Source organism: Mytilus edulis, chromosome 7 (genome assembly GCF_963676685.1).
Source record: "Mytilus edulis chromosome 7, xbMytEdul2.2, whole genome shotgun sequence".
In the NCBI taxonomy this organism is placed as follows: Eukaryota; Metazoa; Mollusca; class Bivalvia; order Mytilida; family Mytilidae; genus Mytilus; species Mytilus edulis.
The window spans coordinates 13,790,796-13,806,250 of NC_092350.1; the positions used below are offsets into that span (position 1 = coordinate 13,790,796).

The window sequence follows — 15,455 nt, forward strand, 5'->3', positions numbered from 1 at the left end:
ATTGATAGCTATGTTACCATGTTTATAGAATCATTGGTATTGATAGCTATGTTACCATGTTTTACTAATGAGTTATCATTTATATGTTTGTATTGTTTGGACCTCATTTAGTATACGTACTGATGGCCACAGACCACAATTAAATTCCTGTCAAATATTTTGTGTGTGTAAAGTACAGCACTATTCTAAAAAATATTCAACATTCAGAAAGATTGAACCACTAGTAATCCCTCTTACAAATTTAGCCAATACACATCCAGACCCCTATTGAAGTCAAGATATTTTCAGAATTTTGAAAATATGAACCTTTTGCACCTGGCCTAATAACTTTTCCATATCAAAATCAGTTAAAATACAACATCCGAAAATTTATTTCACCTTTTCTTTCATTTCCACAAAAAAACACCTAAGAAATGAATAAAAAGGAAAGAAAACAAATTAAGAAAAAATACACTTTAATTAAAACGAGCTATATTCGTTGGACAACGAAATACAGGGTCATTAATTGTGGTCTTGGGTCTGCAACATTATAATAAATATGAATATTACAAAGGAAATAGTGATTGCACTGTTTTTAATAACTATATATGTCCAAAGAGACAACACACAAATGAAAATGTACGTATGTTAAAGATGGTAAAGAATAAAAATAAAAGACCACCATTGCAAAAAAAAAAAAAAAATACAAACAAATTACAAAATAGGGAAATAATTCTAAACCCCTTGAATATTTCTAATTTGCAATCATACCTTCACTTATTAATAATGATATGATAATGTATGCTGAACATTCAAATAATCGAATACTTGCGTTTCAAATCAACATTTAAGAATAAATACCGAATATGAATAAAAAGGTTTATATGATTTGTATCCTTTTTGGCCATATAAATCTACAACTGAATGTGGTTCTTATGGGTGTTCCTGGTGAAAGTTAATTCAGACAAGAGCGTGAGTCACTTGTAATTTACAATTAGTTGTTTTTATTGTTTTACAGAAAAGTAGCAGAGGATCTGAAGCTAGGAAAAACAGTGAAAGCTGAATCTTTTGAGAAAGTGACAATATACTTTTCAGACATTGTTGGTTTCACTACAATAGCAGGAGATTGTACACCTATTCAGGTAAAATCCAACTGATAGTCGAACGAAGTCATAATATTCTATTCAGTACAAAAGTCTAAAAAAGTATCCGTTTAAAGGAAAGGTAACCTTTTATTATAATCTTTGCTACTGTGGGAAAAAGAATAGTTATGGTATGGTTTTCACTCTAATTTGTATTTCAATGTATATTTTTATTTTAAATACTGTTACATTAAAATGTGAATTGGGAATACCATTTGAAAGATGTTCCACATTTAAGGAGTTTATACTTTTGCAAATGGTAAACGAATAAATATACTGGTAGACAAACGGGGAGCAATTAATCCTTATAATCTACACAACAAATCGTTGTAACCTCAGATATTCAAGAAAGGTAGACTGTTTTATTCCGGTTGGAAAACTATCGTGTACAATCCTGCTATAGACCATGGTCTGTGTTGAGGCATTCAATGCTATAATCAAATTTGAAGAAATCTCGTATTTACAAAATATGTTTCAACATTACAAGAATCTAAAAGTATTTTTTTTATACTTGAGTTTGAGTTAGCTTAGTAGTAATATTAATGCCATATAATAAATAAGTAAATGTTTACTATTTGCTGTTATTGTCCATTTGCTTAAGAAACGCTGTAAGTTTCTATGTATTTTATAGGTTGTGGAACTATTGAACTCCCTGTACACCGTATTTGATGATACAATAAAATCGTATGAGGTTTACAAGGTAAGTCGAGAGATCAGACACGCTATTATTTGTTTGCTGTTTTGGAGCCAATATTTTAATTTTATTTCATAATCAATATAATGAAAATTATTACATAATACTTGGAATATCAAAAATTAATATGCACATCTAAAGGATAATTTATCATTAACAATAAGGTATCTACATTTTCTATCATGTTTCACTACCTTTATTTAAAGCAAAACTCTAAACATGATTTTATTAAAGGTTGAAACAATAGGAGATGCGTATATGGTGGTGAGTGGTTTGCCGGAAAGAAATGGCGACAAACATGCCAGTGAAATGGCTTATGTAGCCCTAGATCTTCTTGATGGTGTGAGAAATTTTAGGATGCCTCATGACCCCGAAGGTTGTCTTCGTATTAGAATAGGTAAAAATGTGTATTATTGAAATTTAATTTTATCTTAATAGACTTGAAACTGATTTATCGTAACATCAACTTGTTCTTTCTTATATATTGCTTTATTAAATTGACAAAAGTAATTATAATTTGTTTAATAGTACAAGGCTTCCATTTCAAATATCGGTTTCGTTTGAAACTATTTTTTTTGTCTAAATAAACCAAGTTATACAAACTTAAATTAAGTACAATATACAAAATTTGAAGATGACAGCAATTATACTATTCAGTACAATATGAAAAATATATGCATTAAATTTATCATTTTTAAACAGTAACAATTAAATACGAGTACACTTTAAGATACAGCAATATTAATTGCTTTGCATCACGGTGCGGAGCTATAAGTTTCAGTCGACATACACTCCATCTTGAATTAATTACTTATCACATAACGATTCTGATAGGTTGAATAATGATGCGGCTGAGATACAGGGAAAACGGTAGTATTTCATTATCCTAGCATTAGGCTGGCCTTTTGTGTACCCAAGACAGGTGAAGGAAGTCATCTTAGGAGCGCCGTGATTGGATGTAAGGGTACAATATATTTTTTTTATTTATCTATGAATAACTGCAGTGTCTACATTTACAATATAAATTTTAAAATCTATTGAAATATTTTCTAGAGAATTATTCGAAAAGGCTTTCAAAATTTTATAAATTTGCTGCAAAATGACGGTGGGCATGGATAACACAAACAAGCTCCGTTAGAAATTGGTCATGATACTATTTGGCTTCAATTTTTAAAATAGAGTAATAAAGTACTAACACCACACATAACTGTTTTATCCAGGTTTTTGTTATAAAAAGTGGTAAAATTAGAAAATGTTAGTATTGTCGCCTATGGCAGAATAAATAGTACCGTTTTCCCTACAGCAACAGCTATTGACTTAAATAAGATGAAGAATTACAGACTTTTCTCGTCTCAGGATAAGACTTTAAATGCCGGAAAATTAACTATGCGTATACCATTTCCGATCAGCTGTCATTAATTCATGTTCGTTTCATTATGCATATATATTCCACAGATAAATTCAATATTGAAATATCAATTATTAATACGTGTTTATTTGCTTTGTTAATCTACATGCTGCACGATTTGTTTGCTAAACAATGTTCCTATACAATGTTTACAAAAATTCATTAAAATATTTTATAACTTCTGACAATCTCACTGGGGTAAAGCTGATGACCGTAACTGCATTCACGGTCATCCCAAGATGTCGGATGAAAAATTAGGTCAGTTTCTGTATTGTCTGTTAAAGTGTTTCTATATCATTTTCTTTACAAATCATACATTGAAACGATGTAAATTTATAAAAGAATCACTCGGAAATCACTAATTACTTCTGAGAAATGTGCATGAAACGGGAAATTCGATTTGAAAAAATCGCCAAGATGACCGTAAATCACAATCGAGATGACCGTAACAGAATCAGCGATTCATAACAAGGCTGACCATAACTGCTTTTAAGATGACCGTAATTTGTAAATGATGACCGTAACTTTTAAAGGATGACCCTCAATTCTAAGAAATATCCGTATTTATATAACTATCTTTTTGTATCAAATGATTAGTCGTGTTGGTATACACATATTAATATGAGAGTTTTATCCTATAGGTAGAAGAAAATAAGACGTGCTTCAAATGCAAAGATTACCATATGTATCTTTTTTACAGTAGAGGGTTCAATTTTTAAAATGAATATGCCAAAAGACATGCAAATGAACAGGAAGGGAAAACATGCTACAAAAGCGCGATAAAATGACACCTTACAAGCATAATGAAAAAAATGCGGTGCACAGCCTTCAACTGCTCGACAGAAGATTTTGTTTTGTTTCTGGGATTCCTTTTAATGACATATAATAAATACACATTTTTAAAAATGCCAAAAAATTGCATGTACACCCATTGATATTATATCGTCTTTCATTTTGTCGTGCAAATAAAATAACAGAAATATTTTGAAAATATCATTCGAATAAACTAGTGAAGGTGAGCTCCAGCAAAGTAGATCCTTAAAATAGTATTGTACGAAAAGCGTATCACAAGGCGGAACGTTGTCAATTTGTATATATATACAGAAATGTTATTCATACAGTCAGGATTCTACTTCTTCAAAATTATATCCCCATTACGCCAGTTCATGCTCACAATCGTAGAAATGGAAGCCATTGTAGGGATGACGCTCTGCCAATTTTGATCTTGAAAACTGATAAATTTATCCACATAGCACCGTTACGATCGATGTTATATTTTAAAAGACAAATAAATCTACTAGCTAATGAGCATTAGTTAATGATCTTGTCTGCATTGATTCAACTTAAAAATATTGTCTGTTTGGATGTCAGATGGAATTTTTGAAAATTCTTAAGCATTTAAAAAAATTCTAATTAAATATTTCGTGGAAGGGCAGACTAAACATTTTCAGTGGTTGAAGATTATAAACCCTAGTTATCACACACAAGAAAATCATATTTTTTCAAGATATCCATTTTCATCATCCAAATTAAAAGACTGTCGTCAAGTACTTTTAGAAAAAAAAATAGCGATTCGAACACACCTACTCTGTTTTTGTGATTCATTAGATAGGTATCTCAATTGACCCATATATTTCATCTTTTTGTACTGTCATTTTTTTACGTTATAAAGTCAACCTGTAGCTTTGATATATAATAATGATAGAATCTGAAGAGAGATGCTATATAAAATACTCTTGCTTTGTACGTTTTAAAGACAAAATATACACCCCAAACATGCCCTAACATAAAAAGGTGCACTCGAAAATGATAGTGTAGATGAGGCATCCGTGTACTAGGGACACATTCATGTTTCTTCAAATTTTCGTCGTATCGCTGTCAATTTGTGTTAAAATTTTAACGTCGATATCAATAAATATTTCATTGTTTACGAGAAATATGCAATTTACTATCATTGTTATAAATCCTAAATATGGCCAATCATATTATAGTTTAAAAAAAGAAATTTATGAAACATATTTATATCCGCTAACCGAGCCCCTATTGAGATCGACAAACCCAACAAAAAAGCTTTGAATACAATACGGATATTTCTTAGAATTGATGGTCATCCTATAAAAGTTACGGTCGTCCTATATAAATTACGGTCATCCTTTACAAGTTACGGTCATCTTTTTACCAATCACGGTCATCCTTGTTTTATGTTACGGTCATCTTGAAAATATTTTGATTATGATTTACGGTCATCTTAACGATTTTTTCAAATCGAATTTCCCGTTCCATGCACATTTCTCGGAAGTAATTAGTGATTTTCGAGTGATTCTTTTATAAATTTACATCGTTTCAATGTATGATTTGTAAAGAAAATGATATAGAAACACTTTAACAGACAATACAGAAACTGACCTAATTTTTCATCCGACATCTTGGGATGACCGTGAATGCAGTTACGGTCATCAGCTTTACCCCAGTGAATCTAGTCACACCTCCAGAGAAGCACACATCAAAAATCGTATCTTTTTGTTATTTTCAACAAGTAATTTATTTTTTTAAAAGCATGGGTGAATAACGCCCAATCTTAAAGTAAATCCATTTTATATAAATCAATATCTAAAATAACTCATTTACAATGCTAAATCAACAACCACATGCACACTTATTACCTTAAAGTAGGATAGATTAAAAAAACCAAACTCAAACTTGTCAAAGAATATTTTCGTTGATAGAGGTAAACTATTGAACCAAATCGGATATCGAAGACATTCCTTCATACGATAAACATCGTGATTTTGGTACCGGTTGCACCAAATAGTGACCTTTTAAGTGTTTAACGTATAACCACACTCCTGTCCTGTTTCTCTCGACTGTGTTGTCATAGAGTGTATTTCATATTTTCTTAAAGAGGATGGATTATAAGCAACTCTCTGAAAACGATCTGCATTTAGAATTGATCTGGTGATAAACATGTCACATTAACAAATAATGAAAATAAAACACATTAAGAGACAAATTATCCACTTAGTATTTAGTATAAAGTAAAATCCTAAAAATACTATCCTCTGAGGAAAATTGAAAACGGAAAGTCTCTTATCAAATGGCAAAATCAAATGACAAATCCCATCAAACGAATGGACAACAACTGTCATATTCCTGACTTGGTACAGCCATTTTCAAATGTAGAAAATGGTGGATTGAACCTGGTTTTATAGCGCTAAACCTTTCACTTGTACGACATTTGCATCAATTTAAATTATATTGACAACGATGCATGAACAAAATGTAACAAATATGGGTACAACAACAACACGAATCCCACCAAAAACTGGGGTTGATTAATGTACCATGTATTAGATTATTACTATATTGTGTGTAGTTAAATACAAAGATACTTTAGGTATTCGATTTTGAAAGAAACGTTCTTATAGAATACGTATTTGACAATCTTGATGAACACGTTTTGACTACAATTAATACCTTATGTGCAGGTCTGCATAGTGGTCCAGTAGTTTCAGGAGTTGTCGGCCTTACCATGCCAAGATATTGTCTGTTTGGTGACACTGTTAATACAGCTTCTAGAATGGAATCAAATGGAGAAGGTAATGTATATGATATAAATGATAGTTTAAACATATTTATTTAAAGTCGATTAGGAAACAAGTTATTGCAACTAATATTAATCCCTTTCCACTTTGTAGGTACGAGTGCTGCCTTGTAGCGGCATTAACATGCTCTTTTTCGAAATCTACAAGGGTGTCCATTACGTGCAAGAGATATGGCTATCTCTGAACACGGGTCAGCCATTAATCGTCCCCTTTCGATGGACTATCATCGTTTTTTCAAGACCATACTCGCAAATGGTGTCAACAGGAGAGCAGAAAATTAATCTCCTTAAAATTTTCACCTCAGAAATGAAACCCTTTTTATCTGTATCTCGTTCTGTTAATTCTTATTATAAATAGTGTGCAGTTTTATTTAACAAGACTATGTCATTCCGAATGTATTCATTGAAATACATTTTAAAACATTTACTTTATCATTTATCTGAAATCTCTTAAAACCTACAACTGGTCCGAGACAACAATTGTCGTCCCTTGATTTTCGTTGTTCACAAATATAGTCCCTAGTGTTGACAGTGGGTTACTTGCCATTAATTTTCATACCCCTTCCAAATTTATTTATCCATGTTCAATGCATCAAATTGCAAGCAGGGGGGTGAAATTACACTGTAAAATAATTTGGGTCCAGAGTTTTAAAGGAAAGTAGTGGTTTGGTCCAGCTGAAAAAGGTTTAAAATTAGCACTTCGGGAGCTGTCAATAGATTTTAAGACGCCCTAAACATAAAATTGTCCATATTTTGAGTTAAAGCCGATGAAGTTTTCTATCATTTTGATATAATTTGTCCCAAAAGTAGAACAACACACTGTAAAAGTTTCTTTGAGAAAGCGCAGGTTGTTTTCTTTTTCTTTTCATTTATGTTCTAAAGGAAATGCACTACGAAATAATTGTGGTCTCGGACCAACTTAGAATTTCCAAGTTTTATAGAAATATGGAACAATTAAAGTTTCAAGAAAAGTAAATAAGATAAAGAGGTAAAGTTTTATCCACTTTTAAAATTTCTATTTTAATATTTTGAACAATGTTTTCATTGATTTTTTACCTGATTGTATAAAGTAGGACTGGTGGTAAGTTTTGATAAAAATAATTTAACCAGAAAAAAACAAAACCAGAAAATAGAAACAAACGCGGAAACATTCTTCTTTTTCATTGACATCACTTCAAAAAAAATATTTTCATTCTCTATGAGTACCTTTAGCCACTAAAATACATATAAGCACAAACTTAACTCGTTTGAAATAAGGGGCAATATTTTTTAATCTTATTTTTTAGCTTTGAAAATTCATATGAGTAGCGCAACAGCAAATATGTTGAAGGAAACCGGATTATTTGAACTCCAGAAAAGAGGTGATCTAACAATAAAGGTAAAAATTAAATGATTTTCTGTCTGAACATTCATAAATAACCAAAGCCAAGAGGCGAGCTCGGACAAAGTAACACATTAATGAAGGCAACAGTAGTATACCGCTGTTCGAAATTCATAAATCGATTGAGAAAAAGAAACAAATCCGGAAGGGTAAGCAGCTATTTACTTGTCCATAGTTTATTTCAAAACGATCAGATCTACAAAACGGATGTCCTGCAAACAAAATTTTGTACAATATATATATCATCATATAAACTAATTAAATGTACGCAATTTTTTGTAAGTGCGAATCAGATTTTATTTTACACCGTTGAAAAGTTGGGTATATTCGAAAAATCTGCAGGTTGTTATTTTGTTCATTAAAGGACCAAATATTGTTTGCATTATATATAAACTCATCATAGCTACCAGGAATGAAATTACTCGCGTTTCGTCTACAAAAGACTCCAGTGACGCTCGAATCGAAAAAAAGTTACAAATAAAGAATGACATTGAAGGGCATTGAGGACCAAAAATTACAAAAAGTTTTGCCAAATACAGCTATGGTAATATATTCCTAAGGTACAAAAGCCTCAGTATTTCACAATTCAAAGTTTTGTAAATAATTACAGTATAATGTTTTATTTAACGTGTACTTGCAATTTTTTGTTGTTGAATTCATTAAATGTGTTATTTGTTCTCAGGGGAAGGGCAGTATGACAACCTACTGGTTCATTAAATGTGTTATTTGTTCTCAGGGGAAGGGCAGTATGACAACCTACTGGTTCATTAAATGTGTTATTTGTTCTCTGGGGAAGGGCAGTATAATTCATTAAATGTGTTATTTGTTCTCAGGGGAAGGGCAGTATGACAACCTACTGGTTCATTAAATGTGTTATTTGTTCTCTGGGGAAGGGCAGTATAATTCATTAAATGTGTTATTTGTTCTCAGGGGAAGGGCAGTATGCCAACTTACTGGTTCATTAAATGTGTTATTTGTTCTCTGGGGAAGGGCAGTATAATTCATTAAATGTGTTATTTGTTCTCAGGGGAAGGGCAGTATGACAACCTACTGGTTCATTAAATGTGTTATTTGTTCTCTGGGGAAGGGCAGTATAATTCATTAAATGTGTTATTTGTTCTCAGGGGAAGGGCAGTATGACAACCTACTGGTTCATTAAATGTGTTATTTGTTCTCTGGGGAAGGGCAGTATAATTCATTAAATGTGTTATTTGTTCTCAGGGGAAGGGCAGTATGACAACCTACTGGTTCATTAAATGTGTTATTTGTTCTCTGGGGAAGGGCAGTATAATTCATTAAATGTGTTATTTGTTCTCAGGGGAAGGGCAGTATGACAACCTACTGGTTCATTAAATGTGTTATTTGTTCTCTGGGGAAGGGCAGTATAATTCATTAAATGTGTTATTTTTTCTCAGGGGAAGGGCAGTATGACAACCTACTGGTTCATTAAATGTGTTATTTGTTTTAAGGGGAAGGGCAGTATGACAACGTACTGGTTGGAAGGAATAAAGAAAGAAAACATATCTAGTCAAGACTCGTCTAAACAGTACTATTCTCATCTGAGAGAAAATATGGATCAAGAAGTAGAGGATACAGAAAGTTCAGAAGAAGAAACGTTGCCCGATTTATGTGAGAAAATCAAACACTCTGACGTTTTCCAAGATGGACAGAATAAGCTTCCATCTGCAGATTTAATTCAACTTTCTATCAAAACTCCAAGTTTACAGTTGTTCGACAGTGACCAAGAAGATGCTGACCATTAATAAAATTAATTCAAGTTATTTCATTTTTACAAGACTTAGTGCAATTGTTTACGAACAATTTTTCCAGTTCATAAATGTGATATTTTGTTATTTTTTTTCATTTTTTTTTACATGTGGAAATTAGAAATTAGACATGTTATTTTACTACTTGTCTTGACTCTGTTTATAAATGTCATTAGTTTTTGCATTAAAAGTATTCGATAATATTTAAAAATAAAATGCTAGAATAATTAAAATCTCACGGAAATAGAGCGATACAAAGAAACTGTATATTTGTGTTGGTATTGGCTAAACAAATTAGCTAACAAAACCAGCTGAAAAAAATAAATAGACTTATGAAAAGGGAGGTAATCGTACACAAAGCATCCGGGAAATCATTAAAACATTCTCCCTTACGTCTACGTTACTAATATACCTTTAGTTAATAAAACAAGAAGTGAAAAAGGACGACGTTTATCTTTCAAAACCATAGTTATACTGATTTTCTTTTCCTGTCCATCATACCCTATTTTTCAGTGGTAGCCTAAATTTTACGAACTCATCTCAGTTTACTAATGATCAGAACCAGGTATGATCTATAGTATTATTTAATTTGTTAAATTCAAGATTAAAAAACAAAATATTTGTAAAGGCACTAGGAAAGGAAAAAAAATCATGACACCTTAATGTTAACATACCGAATTTGAAAATCATCGGGTTTGTACCTACATGAGCTACAGGTTCCACATGGGAGTAGGATCTGGTTACCATTCTAGATAACCAGATATCACCCTGGTTTTCGGTTGGAATAATGTTGCTCGAACTATTTCTTTTTCTGAATGTTGTGTTTTGTATACTGCTGTTTACGTTTTTGTCTTTTACTTTATTTGCCATGGCGTTGTCAGTTTTTTGTTGGTGACTTTATTAGCCATGGCGTTGTCAGTTTATTGTCGACTTTATTTGGCATGGTGTTGTCAGTTTATTGTCGACTTTATTTGCCATGGCGTTGTCAGTTTATTGTGGACTTTATTTGCCATGGCGTTGTTAGTTTATTGTCGACTTTATTAGCCATGGCGTTGTCAGTTTATTATGGACTTTATTTGCCATGGCGTTGTTAGTTTATTGTCAACTTTATTTGCCATGGCGTTGTCAGTTTATTGTGGACTTTATTTGCCATGGCGTTGTTAGTTTATTGTCGACTTTATTAGCCATGGCGTTGTCAGTTTATTGTGGACTTTATTTGCCATGGCGTTGTTAGTTTATTGTCGACTTTATTAGCCATGGCGTTGTCAGTTTATTGTGGACTTTATTTGCCATGGCGTTGTTAGTTTATTGTGGACTTTATTTGCCATGGCGTTGTCAGTTTACTGTGGACTTTATTTGCCATGGCGTTGTTAGTTTATTGTCGACTTTATTTGCCATGGCGTTGTCAGTTTATTGTGGACTTTATTTGCCATGGCGTTGTTAGTTTATTGTCGACTTTATTTGCTATAGCGTTGTCAGTTTATTGTGGATTTTATTAGCCATGGCGTTGTCAGTTTATTGTGGACTTTATTTGCCATGGCGTTATCAGTTTATTGTCGACTTTATTTGCCATCGCGTTTTCAGTTTATTGTGGACTTTATTTGCCATCGCGTTGTCAGTTTATTGTTGACTTTATTAGCCATGGCGTTGTTAGTTTATTGTCGACTTTATTTGCCATGGCGTTGTCAGTTTATTGTGGACTTTATTTGCCATGGCGTTGTTAGTTTATTGTCGACTTTATTTGACATGGAGTTGTCAGTTTATTGTCGACTTTATTTGCCATGGCGTTGTCAGTTTATTGTGGACTTTATTTGCCATGACGTTGTCAGTTTATTGTGGACTTTATTTGCCATGGCGTTGTTAGTTTATTGTCGACTTTATTAGCCATGGCGTTGTCAGTTTATTATGGACTTTATTTGCCATGGCGTTGTTAGTTTATTGTCAACTTTATTTGCCATGGCGTTGTCAGTTTATTGTGGACTTTATTTGCCATGGCGTTGTTAGTTTATTGTCGACTTTATTAGCCATGGCGTTGTCAGTTTATTGTGGACTTTATTTGCCATGGCGTTGTTAGTTTATTGTCGACTTTATTAGCCATGGCGTTGTCAGTTTATTGTGGACTTTATTTGCCATGGCGTTGTTAGTTTATTGTGGACTTTATTTGCCATGGCGTTGTCAGTTTATTGTGGACTTTATTTGCCATGGCGTTGTTAGTTTATTGTCGACTTTATTTGCCATGGCGTTGTCAGTTTATTGTGGACTTTATTTGCCATGGCGTTGTTAGTTTATTGTCGACTTTATTTGCTATAGCGTTGTCAGTTTATTGTGGATTTTATTAGCCATGGCGTTGTCAGTTTATTGTGGACTTTATTTGCCATGGCGTTATCAGTTTATTGTCGACTTTATTTGCCATCGCGTTTTCAGTTTATTGTGGACTTTATTTGCCATCGCGTTGTCAGTTTATTGTTGACTTTATTAGCCATGGCGTTGTTAGTTTATTGTCGACTTTATTTGCCATGGCGTTGTCAGTTTATTGTGGACTTTATTTGCCATGGCGTTGTTAGTTTATTGTCGACTTTATTTGCCATGGAGTTGTCAGTTTATTGTGGACTTTATTATGCATGGCGTTGTCAGTTAATTGTCGACTTTATTAGCCATGGCGTTGTCAGTTTATTGTGGACTTTATTTGCTATGGCGTTGTTAGTTTATTGTCGACTTTATTTGCCATGGCGTTGTCAGTTTATTGTGGACTTTCTTTGCCATGGCGTTGTTAGTTTATTGTCGACTTTATTTGCCATGGCGTTGTCAGTTTATTGTCGACTTTATTTGCCATGGCGTTGATAGTTTATTGTGGACTTTATTTGACATGGCGTTGTTAGTTTATTGTGGACTTTATTTGCCATGGCGTTGTTAGTTTATTGTGGACTTTATTTGCCATGGCGTTGTCAGTTTATTGTGGACTTTATTTGCCATGGCGTTGTTAGTTTATTGTCGACTTTATTAGCCATAGCGTTGTCAGTTTATTGTGGACTTTATTAGCCATGACGTTGTTAGTTTATTGTCGACTTTATTTGCTATGGCGTTGTCAGTTTATTGTGGACTTTATTAGCCATGGCGTTGTCAGTTTATTGTGGACTTTATTTGCCATGGCGTTGTCAGTTTATTGTCGACTTTATTTGCCATGGCGTTTTCAGTTTATTGTGGACTTTATTTGCCATGGCGTTGTCAGTTTATTGTCGACTTTATTAGCCATGGCGTTGTTAGTTTATTGTCGACTTTATTAGCCATGGCGTTGTCAGTTTATTGTGGACTTTATTTGCCATGGCGTTGTTAGTTTATTGTCGACTTTATTTGCCATGGCGTTGTCAGTTTATTGTGGACTTTATTAGGCATGGCGTTGTCAGTTTATTGTCGACTTTATTTGCCATGGCGTTGTTAGTTTATTGTCGACTTTATTTGCCATGGCGTTGTCAGTTTATTGTGGACTTTATTTGCCATGACGTTGTTAGTTTATTGTCGATTTTATTTGCCATGGCGTTATCAGTTTATTGTGGACTTTATTTGCCATGGCGTTGTCAGTTTATTGTGGACTTTATTTGCCATGGCGTTGTTAGTTTATTGTGGACTTTATTAGCCATGACGTTGTCAGTTTATTGTGGACTTTATTAGCCATGGCGTTGTCAGTTTATTGTCGACTTTATTTGCCATGGCGTTGTCAGTTTATTGTCGACTTTATTTGCCATCTCGTTGTCAGTTTTTTTGGCGACTTATATGATTGAATGCATCTTTAGAATCTTCCGCCTCCCTTTTACCCAGTAGTCAGCACTTCGGTGTTGACATGACAATCAATAATGTGGTCATTTTTATAAATTTCCTGTTTACAAAACGTTAAATTTTTTGAAAACTAAGGATTTGCATATCCAAGGAATGGATTACATTCGCCGTATTTGGAACAACTCTCTGGAATTGTAGGTTCTCAATGCTCTTCAACTTTGTACTTGTTTGGCTTTATAACTATTTTGATCTGAGCGTCACTAATGAGTCTTGTGAAAACGAAACGCGCGTTTAGCATATTAAATTATAACCCTGGTACCTTTACACAGAACTATTTTAATCTTCAGTTTTTGATGTTATGCTTTGTGATATGTTGGGTATCCGTCTATTTTCACCAAGTGGTTTAGATTGCCCTGTATGGAATCAATTTTCTAATTCTTGCAACTGAACATGGCGACAACAACCTTCAGCTAGCAGTGTTTCGTTTGATTCGTATTAAAATCACGCTCACTTACAAAGGAAGTTAAATATTAATATCACATGTCTGAAAATTCAAAATAGTATTGACTTTTTCAATTAGCTGAAATGTGTTTTTGATTACACATTTCGTTTCTTAATATTTGCATTACAATCAAGATTATTTGAACAACAAAATGTCTAAATCATAATGTTGTTATTAATGACGATGCGTTATTTCGTTTACTGTTAATTTGTGTTATCTTTTAGTTTCATCATCAATACCATATCCTTACGATTAGACATTCGCGATAATGTCTGAAATTCATTAATGTAATATTATTACAATGATCCTATTGGTCAATTGCGTATTACATTTACATTCGTCATACCGTTTTGATGAAATAACACGAATCATGACTGTCGAAATAAATACATCTTTAATATTTTCTGGAAGGATAACAAAGATATTTTTAATGCAAATTTTTGGTTTTATTTTGAGTATCATTCTGTTGCACTTTTAATTTTTTAAGTTGTTCGATAGTAGAATATAACCTTGTATTTGAGAAATTTTCAAATGGTTTTACTGTGTATATCATTATCATGAGGGACAATATTTTCGTGTACATCTCGTTAATATTAACTGGATTAACAGTGACCGATGCTATAAAAATGGTTTGGATGGCTCCACATAAACTTAAACCAGATTCCAGTGTTTTAGTAAATGCTTCAACTTCTTTGCCAGCATTAGCCCTGGCTTTACAGAAAATATACAAACAACGTGTATTACCGAACAATTCTGTGAGGTAAATATATATATTTCAAAATCTTCGTTATGTCGAAAGTTGTGCTTTAGTGTCTGACTAAATGTATGGTATGCCTACATCAATCTAAATAATTCATATTATCGGTGTTCTTCTGGAGTGAGATTTGTGTTTTCGTCACACATTGATGGTAAATGTCATTAAACATTATGTTTCAAAAATATAAATAAAAAAACAGGATATGTTTTCGAGATAATAAAAAAGAATAACAAAGAAACAAAATATTAAAAAAACCCATTTGTTTTATAAAAGTTGGAACACATTATTCGTCAAGAAATAAAAAATATGGCTGCCACAAAATTTCACTTTCAGCGTCGTAGTTTGAGTTAAGATAAGTATAGGAGTGCAAATAATCACAATGTCATAAATTACAAACGGAAAACATATGAAAATTCCTGAACAGAGTATCCATATCCACTTTTTTTACGCA

At 32.7% G+C, this 15,455-nt stretch overlaps 1 protein-coding gene across 1 annotated transcript in view; it reads left to right on the forward strand.

Moving 5' to 3' along the window:
• LOC139529985 (atrial natriuretic peptide receptor 1-like) overlaps positions 1-10,187 on the forward strand; it is a 37,824-nt gene extending 27,637 nt beyond the window's left edge. Inside the window, exons 19-24 of the mRNA XM_071325990.1 lie at positions 998-1,121; positions 1,753-1,821; positions 2,050-2,212; positions 6,709-6,819; positions 8,111-8,202; positions 9,675-10,187. Coding sequence (XP_071182091.1) covers positions 998-1,121; positions 1,753-1,821; positions 2,050-2,212; positions 6,709-6,819; positions 8,111-8,202; positions 9,675-9,968 — 853 coding nt within the window. The 3' untranslated portion in view covers positions 9,969-10,187. The remainder of the gene's footprint in view (positions 1-997; positions 1,122-1,752; positions 1,822-2,049; positions 2,213-6,708; positions 6,820-8,110; positions 8,203-9,674) is intronic.
• Positions 10,188-15,455: the final 5,268 nt, after the last annotated feature.